At 39.6% G+C, this 13,826-nt stretch overlaps 1 protein-coding gene across 1 annotated transcript in view; it reads left to right on the forward strand.

Moving 5' to 3' along the window:
* Positions 1–13,826, forward strand: part of PHLPP1 (PH domain and leucine rich repeat protein phosphatase 1) — a 270,198-nt gene that overhangs the window by 183,579 nt on the left and 72,793 nt on the right. The window contains exons 5-8 of the mRNA XM_033239200.1: positions 2,247–2,393; positions 3,012–3,242; positions 9,895–10,097; positions 12,116–12,176. Of these exons, the coding sequence (XP_033095091.1) occupies positions 2,247–2,393; positions 3,012–3,242; positions 9,895–10,097; positions 12,116–12,176 (642 nt within the window). The remainder of the gene's footprint in view (positions 1–2,246; positions 2,394–3,011; positions 3,243–9,894; positions 10,098–12,115; positions 12,177–13,826) is intronic.

Raw genomic sequence — 13,826 nt, forward strand, 5'->3', positions numbered from 1 at the left:
GGCTGGAGTGCAGAGGTGTGATCTCGGCTTACCACAACCTCCGTCTCCTGGGTTCAAGCAATTCTCCTGCCTCAGCCTCCTTCGTAGCTGGGACTACAGGTGCCTGCCAACATGGCTGGCTAATTTTTTTTGTGTTTTTAGTAGAGACGAAGTTTCACCATGTTGGCCAGGCTGGTCTTGAACTCCTGACCTCAAGTGATCTGCCCACCTCGGCCTCCCAAAGTGCTGGGATTACAGGCATGAGCCACTGCACCCGGCTGAGGATAAGCATTCTTTAAGAAGGCCTGACGGCTTTAATATAAAACAGTTTAAAAACGATTATTCAGATTTGGCAATAATTCTTTCCTAAGTGATTTTTTTTTAAATTTAAAATACTATTCTATTATACTCAGCCATCCAAGTAAACAGGTATTATTTAAAAATCAAGGTAACACTCAACCTGTCAAATAGGTACATTGTCAACTTTCCCTTTAGAATCAGCTTTTATTTAACTATTCAGAATACAGCTTAACATATGCTGATTGGGTTGAATTGCATTTATTTTTGGAGTGTGTGTGTCTCTTCTAGGCAGAGTGCATACGGTCTAGTATTAGATGTGGGTAGTTTTTAAAGGAATTAGCATAACGCAGTCACTGATCTGATTCTTATCTCATTTAGAGATGGTGTAGAGGTCGTTCGTTGATAGGCCAAATGTAAGAGTGCACGAAGAAGTAAAAAGTGAAAGATAGCTTCTTTAATTGCTTAAGTTGCTTGGGCAACTGTGAAAATGAAAGGGCTATTAACAAAAATAGAGCAAAAAGAAGTGCCAGTTTGGAATAAAGATGGTAAGTTCGGTTTTGGGCTGGAAATGTGGGGTAGCTCAGGAGAGGAGCCAGCATGTGACAGGACTGAGAGAATTGTTCACATAGGAGTCAAAACATTTCCAAGGAAAACAGTGTAGAGAGAGTATGAAACTGATAAAAAAAAAAACTATCTATGAAGATTACTTCAATTTGGGTTGGGGAAGAAAAGATGAAGAAAAGGAAGATAATACAGGAGAAGAGGGCTTAAGAGAGCTAAGAAGAAGGGTGGGTGGTCAGCAGCGTCAGTCAAGTACTGTATTGAGATCGACGAATGATAATTGGTTCTCTTTTGAGATAGAGTCTCACTCTGTTGCCAGGCTATATATTCCAGGAGAGCAGTCTCAGCTCACTGCAACCTTCACCTCCCAGAGATTCTCTTGTGCCTCAGCCTCTCGAGTAGCTGAGATTACAGGCATGCACCACCATGCCCAGCTAATTTTTTGTGTTTTTGGTAGAGACAGGGTTTCACCATGTTGGCTAGGCTGGTCCCAAACTCCTGGTCTCAAGTGATCCACTCATCTCGGCCTCCCGAAGTGCTAGGATTACAGGCCTTAGCCACCGTGCCCAGCTGATAATTGGTTGTTAAATTTGGAACTGCAAAGTCCTGGTTACCTTAGAGAGAGTATTGTTTTGATAAGTTTTTATTATTTCACTTTTGGGTTTGAGAAACATGAAACAGGCCGGGCGCGGTGGCTCAAGCCTGTAATCCCAGCACTTTGGGAGGCCGAGACGGGCGGATCACGAGGTCAGGAGATCGAGACCATCCTGGCTAACCCGGTGAAACCCCGTCTCTACTAAAAAAAAAATACAAAAAACTAGCCGGGCGACGTGGCGGGCGCCTGTAGTCCCAGCTACTCGGGAGGCTGAGGCAGGAGAATGGCGTAAACCCGGGAGACAGAGCTTGCATTGAGCTGAGATCCGGCCACTGCACTCCAGCCTGGGCGACAGAGCGAGACTCCATCTCAAAAAAAAAAAAAAAAAAGAGAAACATGAAACAGAAGGTTTTGACTTGTCTGCAACAGCACGGACTCCATAAGTACTAACTCCAGCTCTGCCTGGTCCCTTTCCTCCTTCACTGGGGCCACTTACACTGTGTTAATTAAGCTAATTGAGATACTGCTAAAAAACTTACTCCAGCAGAATTCACTTCCTGAAATATTCAACCTTATTTTAGAGGGAAAAGTTTGTTTTTAGATAGAATGTTTACATTTTAGGTAAAGCACTGGCCTTAGAGTCAGCAGATGTGCATTCCAGCGCTGCTGCTCCTTAACCTCTCTGGGGCCTGCATTTCCTTTTCAGTTGAATTTGGGAGTTGGGCTAGATTATCTCTTAGGCTATGCTAAAATGATGATGTTAGTGACATTTGTCTCTTTTTTCCCTTTTGGTTTTGCTTTATTTTAATAGGTTCACCAAGTTGAAGAGTCTTAATCTTTCCAATAATCATTTAGGGGACTTCCCACTAGCAGTCTGCAGTATTCCAACCCTGGCAGAGCTGAATGTGTCCTGCAATGCCCTGCGATCGGTCCCAGCAGCTGTTGGAGTGATGCACAAGTGTGTACCTCAAACCCCACTGGCGGGTATATCCAGAAACCCCAGGGAAGCTGCATTGGGGGTGTAGCACATGAGATTAGTTAACTTGTTATGTTGGTCATGTAAGTCTTGGCCCCAAATCAAGAGATCAGGGACTGTATAGTCTGTACGGAGTTCATATGTTGGATTTGTACTCTTTACGGTCTTGTAAAAAATTAAATATTCTTGTTTAGAACTGAAGATCCCTGCAAATGAGTATGTCTAAACATGGAATGTGGGTTATGTTCTCATTTTTCTGAGTTATATTGAATTCAAAGACTTAGAAATTAATTTTGAGAAATAAGGAAAGCCCAAAGGATATCTGAATCAATTTATATCACAGTTAGCTCATGTTGCTCCCATTTAAGCCTGTTCAAATTGGGAAAGCTGGTCATAATTTTCATTTTCAATAAAAGATTAAGGTGCTTATCTCTGATTATTTCTCTTTGGTCCATTATTGCCTCAGGCCCTGCCCTTAGGCATTTTGCAAAGAGTAATACATTTTCTGGTAATATGATCTACACTATGGAACTTGTATGTTGATAATAAAGATGTAAAATTTATACATTCTCTTTATAATTCTTATGTTTTCTCTAATAGCTTACAGACATTTTTGTTGGATGGAAACTTTCTCCAATCCCTTCCTGCTGAGTTGGAGAACATGAAGCAGCTTAGTTATCTGGGTCTTTCTTTCAATGAATTTACTGACATTCCAGAAGTATTGGAGAAATTGACTGCTGTGGATAAACTTTGTATGTCCGGAAACTGTATGGAGACCCTTAGGCTACAGGCTTTAAGAAAAATGCCTCATATTAAACATGTGGATCTAAGGTAACCATTTTTGAGAAATAGATCTCATTTGAGCTGTTGGCTTATATTGCAGGGGTGGGGAGTAGGTTATTAACCAAGTCAAACAGGCTGGGTAATTGAATGTGGACCCATTTTTCTATTTCTGCCTAGAGAGAAGAATTATGATTAATAGTAGGGTTTGCTGTTACTGGAGACTTTCTCACTGATGTATGTCTTGAAGGTCTTTGTTTTGCAAATTGGAACCCAGTTGAGTGAAAGAGCTGTTTTTTGTTTTTGTTTTGTATTTTTTGTTATTGCTGTTTTTAAAGAGATAGGGCCTTGCTCTCATGCTCCGCCTGGAGTGCAATGATGCGCTCAGAGCTCACTTTAGCCCCAAACTCCTGGGCTCAGGTGATCTTCCTGCCTCAGCCTCCCAAATACTCAGGCGTGTTCAGTTTCATCAGTGTAAAGTAGCATCACCTTTTGCTCCCTTTCTTCTCCATTCGTATGACTCAGCCAAGGAAACCCATACCTTCCCATAGCCAAGAATTGCTTGGCTTCACCTTTCCTCAGAATAAAGGAATCAGACCTGTCCTTCCTAGGGAAGTATTAGCAATTTATAGATATAAAATTCTTAATTTGGAAGTTAAAGTAGTTATAATTTATCTGATTTTTGAGAATTTCTTGGAATGTAACAAGATAAGGAACTCTAAACACTTTGTTAACATGCTTTCCAAATTGTTTACGTTACTTGCCTCTGAGTTCCTTCTATTTAGAAAACCCTCATATTCCAGAATTTAAGCCCTATTTTATTCATCCACCAGGGGTAGAATTTCATTAGAGCCAAGGACAATGGCTTGCACTGACCTTAGGTAACAAGAATGAGATGATTTCCGAGTTACCTGGTACATGAAGGAAGACATCATTTTTCTTGGTGTGAATTAGCTGACATGTAAGATCAATCTAAAATGTCTACAAGTAATAAATCTTAGAGTTTTATAAATTCTTAAGATTCGTAGTTCTAACTTGAGTCTTTTTAGATGACATCACCTACAGGATATTTAAGTACCAGAATAGACATTAGACACTCTGTAAATGTTGCATGACCATGAGTAACTGCTTCCTTCCTTGCTCCTGAGCTGAGGAGGGGAAAATCAGATCAGATTGGTTCTAATTCTGCCTTAATACTTTATTTGTTGTTTATTGTTTTTGTTTTTGCTTCTGTTTTTGTTTTTGTTTTTTGAGACAAGAGTCTCTCTCTGTCACCCAGGCTGGAGTGCAGTGGCATGATCTCAGCTCACTGCAACCTCTACCTCCTGGATTCAAGAGATTCTCCTCCCTCAGCCTCCTGAGTAGCTGGGATTACAGGTGCCTGCCACCACACCTGGCTAGTTTTTATATTTTTAGTAAAGACAGGTTTCACCATGTTGGCCAGGCTGGTCTTGAACTCCTGACCTCAGGTGATCCACCTGCCTTGACTTCTCAAAGTGCTGGGATTACAGACATGAGCCACCACACCCAGCCTAATTCTGCCTTAATGCTTAAAATCAAAGCTAGTGGAGTAATTTAAGGAGAGTCTCGCTTAGTTTCTCTAAGTAAAGGGCTACTTTTGTTGAGTTTTTTTTTTTTCGCCCCTTAATGGAAATGTTACATCAGATTAAGTGGTGATTGTTTTCTTTGCATTGATGTTCTTTGAGTTTCGTATTATTTCTTCTGTGGCATCATTAATAATTCCTCCTCCCCTCTCCTCCTTCTCCTTCTCTTTCTCCTGTTTGTACAAAGTGTGGCTGTTACTTGTTGGTCACTTCTCTTTCTCTCCATGTTTTCTGCCTTGGTGGTTGCATATACTCTCAGGTTTCATTTTCACCTTTCACCTTGATGTTAATCATTCCCCAGTCTTTCCCTATTCCTTCTTTGACTTCTTGAGACCAGTTCCACTTAAGCTGCCAGGTAGATAACTTCTTGGTTTTCCTTATTGCACATTTAACCAAATACATGTAAAACAGAGTTCAGTGTCTTTCTTACTCAGCCAGTTCTTTCTCATGGATTTCTGTTTTTGCTGATAGCAACACCATCTCATTGGTCTTCCAGACACACAACTCTTGGCTGATTCTATCAGCTCTTCTTTTACATGAGTTTCTCTCTTTCATTGCTTCCTTTTTCTTCTCACTGTGACTGTTGTCTTCTAACTGAGCCATTTGCTTCCTTTGTGCAACCTCCTAAGCAAGCACAATTTTGCTCAGAGCCTGCGGTTCTCTAGTTCAGGGTATTCAAGCCCTCATATTTGGTTTCAGCCCACTGGTATGTGAGTCCTTTGAGGATGAGGTTGTATCTCTGAGCTGCTCATGTGTGAGCTTCCAACCTGTGAGTGGCAAGTGAACTATTCGCGACTTTTTCACAATGAGATGTGTACAGAAGTTGAGACTAATATTTTAGTAACGTATAATGATTTGACATTGCCACAATATCCAACTGCATTACGAGTTGATTCTTGCTGTACAGGGAATCAACTAGTATATTTTATTTTATTTTATTTATTATTGTTATTATTATTTTTATTTTTTGAGACAGAATTTCACTCTTGTTGCCCAGACTGGAGTGCAGTGGTGCGATCTTGGCTCACTGCAACCTCCGCCTCCCAGATTCAAGCGATTTTCCTGCCTCAGCCTCCCAAGTAGCTGGAATTTCAGGCTCCCACCACCATGACTGGCTAACTTTTTGTAGTTTTAGTAGAGACAGGGTTTCAGCATGTTAGCCAGGCTGGTCTTGAACTCCTGATCTCAAGTGATTCACCTGCCTCAGCCTCCCAAAGTGCTGGGATTACAGCCATGAGCCACCGCACCCGACCTCAACTAATTTAGATGTTGTCAAACTTGCACAGTGAGTTGCATGTGGTGTGAGCTGTGTATGGGTTGAGTACTATATATCAGTCTGTCATGAATTACAACTTTAGAAAATAGGTCTCCTTCACCATAGATAATTTAAGCACTGTTTTATTTATCCTTCAGCCCCAGTGTTAGTCCTTAGTGTGTCCAGTCCTTGGTAAATATTAATTGCCTCACCCACCTTTGTAGCCTAGAGCCTCACATCCCCTGCATTCCTGCAGAAAGTATTCAGGCAGGTACGAAACTTACCCTGTGCTGTTTTCTTTGATGCAGAGGCTGTTCCATTGCTTCCACGCACCTGCTTTTCTTCTCCCATGAACACCTGTTCCATTCTGCCTGCTCTTGGGAATCAGATGAGTTGCTTCCTTTTCCATAGCCTCTTTTTTTTTTTAAACCATTCTCTACATTTTATACATCACCCATGGCACTTATCACATACTTGTATTTCCTGTATTTCATAAAACATATATGACTCTCTTTACTAAATTGTGAAACCTGTTGAAAAACACCTTGTTTTATTTATCTCTTATTGCAACAAAGCCATAGGTCATCATCATTGTCACCATCACCGTAGCCCTTCACAGGCTGGAGTGCAGTGGTACAAACACAGCTCACTATAGCTTCCATCTCCTGGACTTAAGTGATCCCCCTACCTCAGCCTCCCGTGTAGCTGGGATGACAAGTACACACTACCACTCTTGGCTAATTTTTAAATTTTTTGGAGAGAGCGGCCTCACTTTGTTACCTAGGCTGACTCAAACTCCTGGGCTCAAGCTGTTCTTCTGCCTCAAACTCCCCAGGTGCTGAGAATTACAGGCATGAGTCACCACATCTGGCCAGAAGGGAATTTTAGTCATATTTTGCCTCTTAAAAAATTTGTCCGGGCCAGGTGTGGTGGCTCATGCCTATAATCTCAGCACTTTGGGAGGCTGAGGCAGGTGGATCACCTGAGGTCAGGAGTTCAAGACCAGCCTGGCCAACATGGTGAAACCCCACCTCTACTAAAAATGCAAAAATTAGCTCGGCGTAGTGGTTTGCACCTATAGTCCCAACTACTCAGGAGGCTGAGGCAGGAGACTTGTTTGAACCCGGGAGGTGGAGGTTGCAGTGGGCCAAGATCGCACCGCTGCACTCCAGGCTGGGTGACAGAGCGAGAGACTTTGCCTTAAAATAATAAATAAATAAATAAATTTAGTTTGTCATAGTTATGTCATAGTGACTGTGGTGAACAATATATTGTATTTGTTTGTATTCTTGTTCTCTTCTCTTTTCTCTTCTCTTCTCTCTTCTCTTCTTTCTTTTCTTTTCTTTTTCTCTTCTCTCTTCTCTTCTTTCTTTTCTTTTCTTTTCTTTTCTTTTCTTTTCTTTCTTCTCTGAGACAGGGTCTCACTTTGTTACCCAAGCTGGAATGCAGTGGTGCAGTCACGGTTTACTGCAGCCCCAAACTCCCGGGTTCGAGTGATCCTCCTGCCCCAGCCTCTCAAATAGCTGGGAGTATAAGCATGTGCCACCACGGCTGGCTAATTTTTTATTTTTTGTAGAGATGGGGTCTTGCTCTATTGCCCAGTCTGGTCTTGAACGAACCTCCTACTTCAGCCTCCCAAAGTGTTAGGATTACAGAGTTTGAGCTACCACACCATGCCATAATATATTGTATTCTTGAACAATGCTAAGAGTGGATTTAAAGTATTCTCACTACAAAAGTAATAACTATGTGAGATGGTGCACGTGAACTAGCTAGAATTAGTCATTTCACAGTGTACATATATTTCAAAAGTCATGCTGTACACAATAAATACGTACAGTTTTATCTTTCAGTTAAACAAATAATAAAATAGTTCATCCTAAGTAGCTGAATTACTGTGTGAGCCTGAAAACTTGGTATTTCAGTCATGGTGAGAGTTAGCAACTTAAGCCAAATGTTAACTTGCCTTTTCGTTACATTAACTTTGCTTTTGTTATAGATATTTTTGTCTCTTTATTAAACCAATGCTTATTATTTTAGTATTAATACAATAAAATTGTATTAATTGAATGAAATTGTATGTGGCTTTTTCAAGTGAAGATGATAAAGCCATTTTGAAGGTTATTCGAAGTGTAGATTGGGAAGAAGATGGGCTTTTGTTCCATTCCTGCAGTCTGTTGTACCCAAGATGAGATGTGTTTTTTTCTTTTTCATTCTGTGTGCACATTCTAGTAATCTAGTGAGCATTTGGAAATAGGCAGATTGCTGGGTCAAGGCCAGTTTTTAAATCTTACAACCTGGAATAAAAAAAGAGAAGGAGCCAAAAAAACATCCTCTTAGGGACATTGGAAAAGGCCATATGCTGTGCTTGTGTGTTGACGAATCCCAGCTCTTTGCTGGAACTCATCCTTGTGTTTCAGTGGCTTCAGGATATTATTCTTAATTCATTTTCCATAGCTTTATTTTATTTTTTTAAAGGACAGAAATTCACTACAGAGAAACTGCTTTTTCCTGTACTCCAGACTTAAATTAATACTCTTCTGTTTTTTGAGACAGAGTATCGCTCTGTCGCCCAGGCTAGAGTGCAGTGGCATGATCTTGGCTCACCACAACTTCCGCCTCCTGGGTTTAAGCAATTCTCCTGCCGCAGCCTCCCGAGTAGCTGGGATTACAGGCACGTACCACCATGCCCAGCTAATTTTTAATACTTTTTTTAGTAGAGATGGGGTTTCACTGTGCTGGCCAGGCTGGTCTTGAACTCGTGACCTCGTGAACCGCCCACCTTTGCCTCCCCAAGTGTTGGGATTACAGGCATGAGCCACTGCGCCCATCCTATATTAATACTCTTCTAGTCAAGGTCATCATCTCAGCACTTTACTGGCTTTGTAATGGAAAGTAGATGGTTTTTGTGTTTGTTTCTAAAGGAGTTAGACATAGCCTAACAAACTGGAAATTGACATTTCCATCTATTTTTCTTCCTTTTGAAGCTAAATATGTCTTTGTTATTTTGGTTCGTAGTCCCCGTTACTACTTATTTTCTGATAGCTCATCCACAGCAACTTCAGTCAGTTAGCTCACTAGTTCTTATGGCTAGAGATTCTGCCAGTTTTCTGCTGTGCCTTGCTTCATCGTAGAGGTGTTGATTCCCATTTTTCTCCATCATTCTGTGATTTCTCAATAGATCTTAGATACCGGATTTCAGTATTTTCTGCGCTTTACTCTATCAAGCAGTATTTTATAGATGGAGGTAGTTTTGGTGGTTCATCCTGGTCCTGAGCAGTTGGGAGTCATGTGCTTGCATTCCCATCTCTGGTGCTCCCATTCAGTGTGCAACTCTTACTTGTTATGTGACTCTGGTCCATTATTGTTTTTCCGCCTCAACCTTTAATTCCATCCTACTCATCCGCCTGCTTATGCATCATTCAATATTCATTGTAGTTGTAATGTGCGTAACAGTTGTTCTGAGTTTTGTTTCTTATGTTCTTTTCGGTATGGTACAGTTTCACCGTTCTTTGGAAGTCAGTTCCTAGTTCTTTGGAAGTCAATGCTTAAGTGGATTATTTCCCCCCTAGAAGTAAATTAAGGTAAAGTCAATGTGCTTATTCCTCTCCCAGCTGTAGTGGTGTCATTTGTGTTTCAGAATATATTGTGAAGGTTAAAACCTCCTGGAATTGTAGCTAAAAATAGATACTCTGGCTAGTTAAGCAAGGCCAGATGCTGAGATTCCAAAAATCATGGAGAACTATAGTACAGAGAGAATTGAGTTCTTTCTCGCTATCTCTTGTATTAGGGTGTTTAGCATTGCAGTTAATTGTGGTCTCTATTTATGTCCTTTTCCCTCAAGGTTGAACATAATTAGGAAGCTGATAGCAGATGAAGTGGACTTTCTACAGCATGTTACTCAGCTTGACCTACGAGACAATAAACTTGGTGATCTAGATGCCATGATTTTCAACAACATTGAAGTTTTACACTGTGAAAGGAATCAACTGGTCACATTAGACATCTGTGGCTATTTCCTAAAAGCACTCTATGCCTCTTCTAATGGTATGTATCATAGGCCACATCAAAGTTGCTCTTTTGGTTCCAAGAATTTACCCAGCATCATTATTTCTGCCTCTCTGATTGTTCTTTGCTCAAGTAGTTAGTAAAATAGCTCAAATTTTGTTAAAATAAAAGTCACAAAAGAAAAATGCTGACTTACTATTTAAAGGAATCAAAAAGGAAGATTTTATTTTCCCTATAAGTTACTCATACTTTTGATTTGGATTTTCTGCTTAAAGGAAGAGAGAAAAGAGAACTATTTCTTGGGCTACATTACCAAGATCTAGAGATCTTTACTACCTTATTACTAAATCTGGAAACTTTATTTAATACTGGAGAGTGAAAGGAAGTTTTATTTTGACTCCATTCAGGATTTCCAGTTTCATGTTTGACTAACAGAGAGCTCACCTTAAGATAAACCAGAATGTTAGCTGGGCATGGCGGTGCATGCCTATAGTCCCAGCTACTTGGGAGTGGGAAGCTGAGGCAGGAGAATTGCTGGAGCTCCGGAGGTGGAGGCTGCAGTGGTCTGAGATCACACTACTACACTCCAGCCTGGTTGACAGAGTGAGACCCTGTCTAAAAAAAAAAAAAAGATTATTAAAAAAAGATAAACCAGAATGATATACCCACAAGGACACCATAAAGCAAGAGTCTTAATCATTTAATGTTTCTTTCTAAGAATCTGAAAATCAGGGCAGTTCCAAAAAAGAAAAGGTAATATGGGCATATGTTTGCTAAGATGAAGGTTTCAATTCCCTGCAGTCAGTAAACTGAATGAAAACAAGTGTTCACTACTGCAAGTTGAACATATGTTTATCATGCACTTGTTTTATGCATAGTGCAGCTCATGAACTCTGAAAGATGAAGGATTTTTCAAATGTGATTACTGTTATCTCAGAAAAACAAGCCAAACCTCATATAGGTATATTTTCTAATGTAATCAGTTTGGCTGAGCACTGAAGGGTTATAGGATTTAGATAACCAGTGGGAATGAAGTAGGAAGAAAGAATCTGAATGTGGCTTGTTGGGCAGCTGGGAGAAGACAGGGAATTCTGAACCCACAGATGTAATTAGGAGAGGCATGCTTTTAGTCAGATAGTGAAGCATTGGCCTTAGTATAATAAGCAATAGAGAACCAGTAAAGACTCTAAAGTGGAGGAGACATGATGGAAGTGATGCTTTAAGGCGGTTAATGTGAAAAGAGTGTGTACAGAATGCATTTATAGGAGAAGGTTGAGGGTAATCCACTACTCCACTAATCCAAGTTACTGTGATGGGCTTCATGTGGGCTAATGGGAACTTGTAGTCAGGATTATAGATGTTGATTTCAGACTCATCTGCTCAGAGGTGATACCTGAAACCAGGGAAGTAAGGTAACTGGAAGAGAGGAGAGTGCTAGTACCAAAGGTCAACTTACAAACCCCTCACACTTAGCTGGAGCCAGACTGGGCAACCAGATAGGAGCTGCACCTGTGAATTACTTGGTAATTGTTTAGAGAAGCGGAAGGACATTTACAAACTACTCTGCCCAAGAAACAAAGTTACAGGGGACAGTGGTGTCATATTTCATAAAGTTTTGAGGAAGAGTTTCAGATTTAAGTAAAATAAGTCATTTGTGACCCACTGGAGTGCTGTTTCAGTAAGGTGATGAGGGCAAAAGACAAGAAGCATTATTTGGTTTTATGGAAGGACCCTTGGGTTTTAAAAGGATGGTACTCATGGTTAATCCTTCAGATGTAATACAGCCTGCATAACAATAAGAGAGCAACAGTAAAGGGATAGAAAAGAGGCAGGAAATTAGAATACGTGGTTTATTTCAATCTCTGAAGAAGATCTTGTGATTAAATTAAAAGTTCTTTTTTACTTTTCTGTACTTTCAAAGTTGAACAAATGATGTATTGTACTTCCTAAACTAAACAAACAATAGAGAATAAAGCATGGTAATGATGTTCCACATACAAAAAGAGTCTCTGTCATTTGGATAGTGATGTCTTTGTGTTTTTTTTTTTCCTTCCTAGAACTTGTTCAACTTGATGTTTACCCAGTTCCAAATTATCTGTCCTACATGGATGTTTCCAGGTAAGAAGTCAAGTCTTAGAGCCCTCTAGAGTCTACTAGAAAATTATTTAGTAATTCTAACTGAGCTTATGCACAAGTACTTTTTAATATTTTGAAGGTAAATGATAAAACATTAATGATTTTTACTTTATTCTCTAAAATGATATATATTTGTTGATGAAAATACATTTGTAGCTCAAACCAGAGCATCAGAGTGTCAGTGTGCACACCAATTTGAACACCAGATTTGGACTTGAAAGGTGAGTTGAGGGCCATATGGCTTAAAGTTCTAATAACTCTTTTCATTATATGAATCATATTTTTGTGTCTTTCCCTGAAGTAATGTTAATTTTATTTTTTATTTTCAAATTTTTTTTTATTTTTTTAAACTCTGCCAAGTCTTAGGATAATTTAATTTTTTAAGTGCTTTATTTCTTTTGATTTCTTCCCCCCTTGTTTAGATATATATCTCTTTGCTAAGAATTCTTAGAAAATAGTGACAAAGCCTATCAACGTAGAAATTCTATACAACCTGCTTGGTTTTCTTAGCTTCTTTTTGAATATGCTAACCATTTTACCTTTCATGGTAATTTGCTTCTGCGGTATATTATATTTAGTGCAGTTACCACAAATATTGTAGTAGACTTTTTCTTAAAGGCACAAAGGCTTGACAGTGTCTACAGTGTGTATTTATACGAAGTAAACTTAAAAAATTTTAACAATGAATTATAAAATTGAAACTCATTTTGAAGGTAATTCCAAAGGAGATACACAAAAATGTTCTAAACATAGGGAGTTTGTGGCCCACTCAAGGTGACAACTGTTAACTCATTTCAGTGCTTAAATTCTGGTGTGTTTATTAACAGTCACCATGCTTTTTAATCACAACTATTGTATGATTTGTCTTGTACAGAATTTTGCCTTTTGTCTTGAGATTACACAGGCTTAGCTATTTTAATAATATACTGAATCACAATTATGCAAGACATGTCAGTATTTGGTTATTGGGAAAATATTACAGTTAAATTTTTATTATAAATATATAATTATAAAATCATAAAGCTCTTTGAGTAGTGCTTCTTACATTTCCTACTAACTACCCATCAGATAATTTTATTTAATTAACTTAAATCAGACATTACCTAATTAGTTTTCTTTCCCCACCTACTCCTCCCAACCCCCCAGCAACCCTGAATGTTATTTTCACATTTTGAATAAGAGCAGTATAGGAACAGTATAGGAATGGGATTTGCATACATGGGTGCATATAAATATCTTGAACAGATTTCTTTTCTTTTCTTTTCTTTTTTTTGAGATGGAGTCTTGCTCTGTTGCCCAGGCTGGAGTGCAGTGGCGCAATCTTGGCTTATTACAACCTCTACTTCCTGGGTTCAAATGATTCTCCTGCTCCAGCCTCCTGAGCAGCTGGGATTACAGGCACACACCACCACGCCTGGCTAATATTTTTGTATTTTTGTAGAGATGGGGTTTCACCATGTTGGCCAGGCTGGTCTGGAACTCCTGACCTCAAGTGATCCACCAGCCTTGGCCTCCCAAAGTGCTGGGATTATAGGCATGAGCCACCACGCCCGGCCCAGATATATTTTCGAGAATTAGTCATAGAGTTAAACTACTTTTTAAATACAGTGTAATCAGCAAATGTTAGCCATT

The sequence above is a fragment of the Trachypithecus francoisi genome, unplaced genomic scaffold (assembly GCF_009764315.1).
Source record: "Trachypithecus francoisi isolate TF-2019V2 unplaced genomic scaffold, Tfra_2.0 Contig01474, whole genome shotgun sequence".
In the NCBI taxonomy this organism is placed as follows: Eukaryota; Metazoa; Chordata; class Mammalia; order Primates; family Cercopithecidae; genus Trachypithecus; species Trachypithecus francoisi.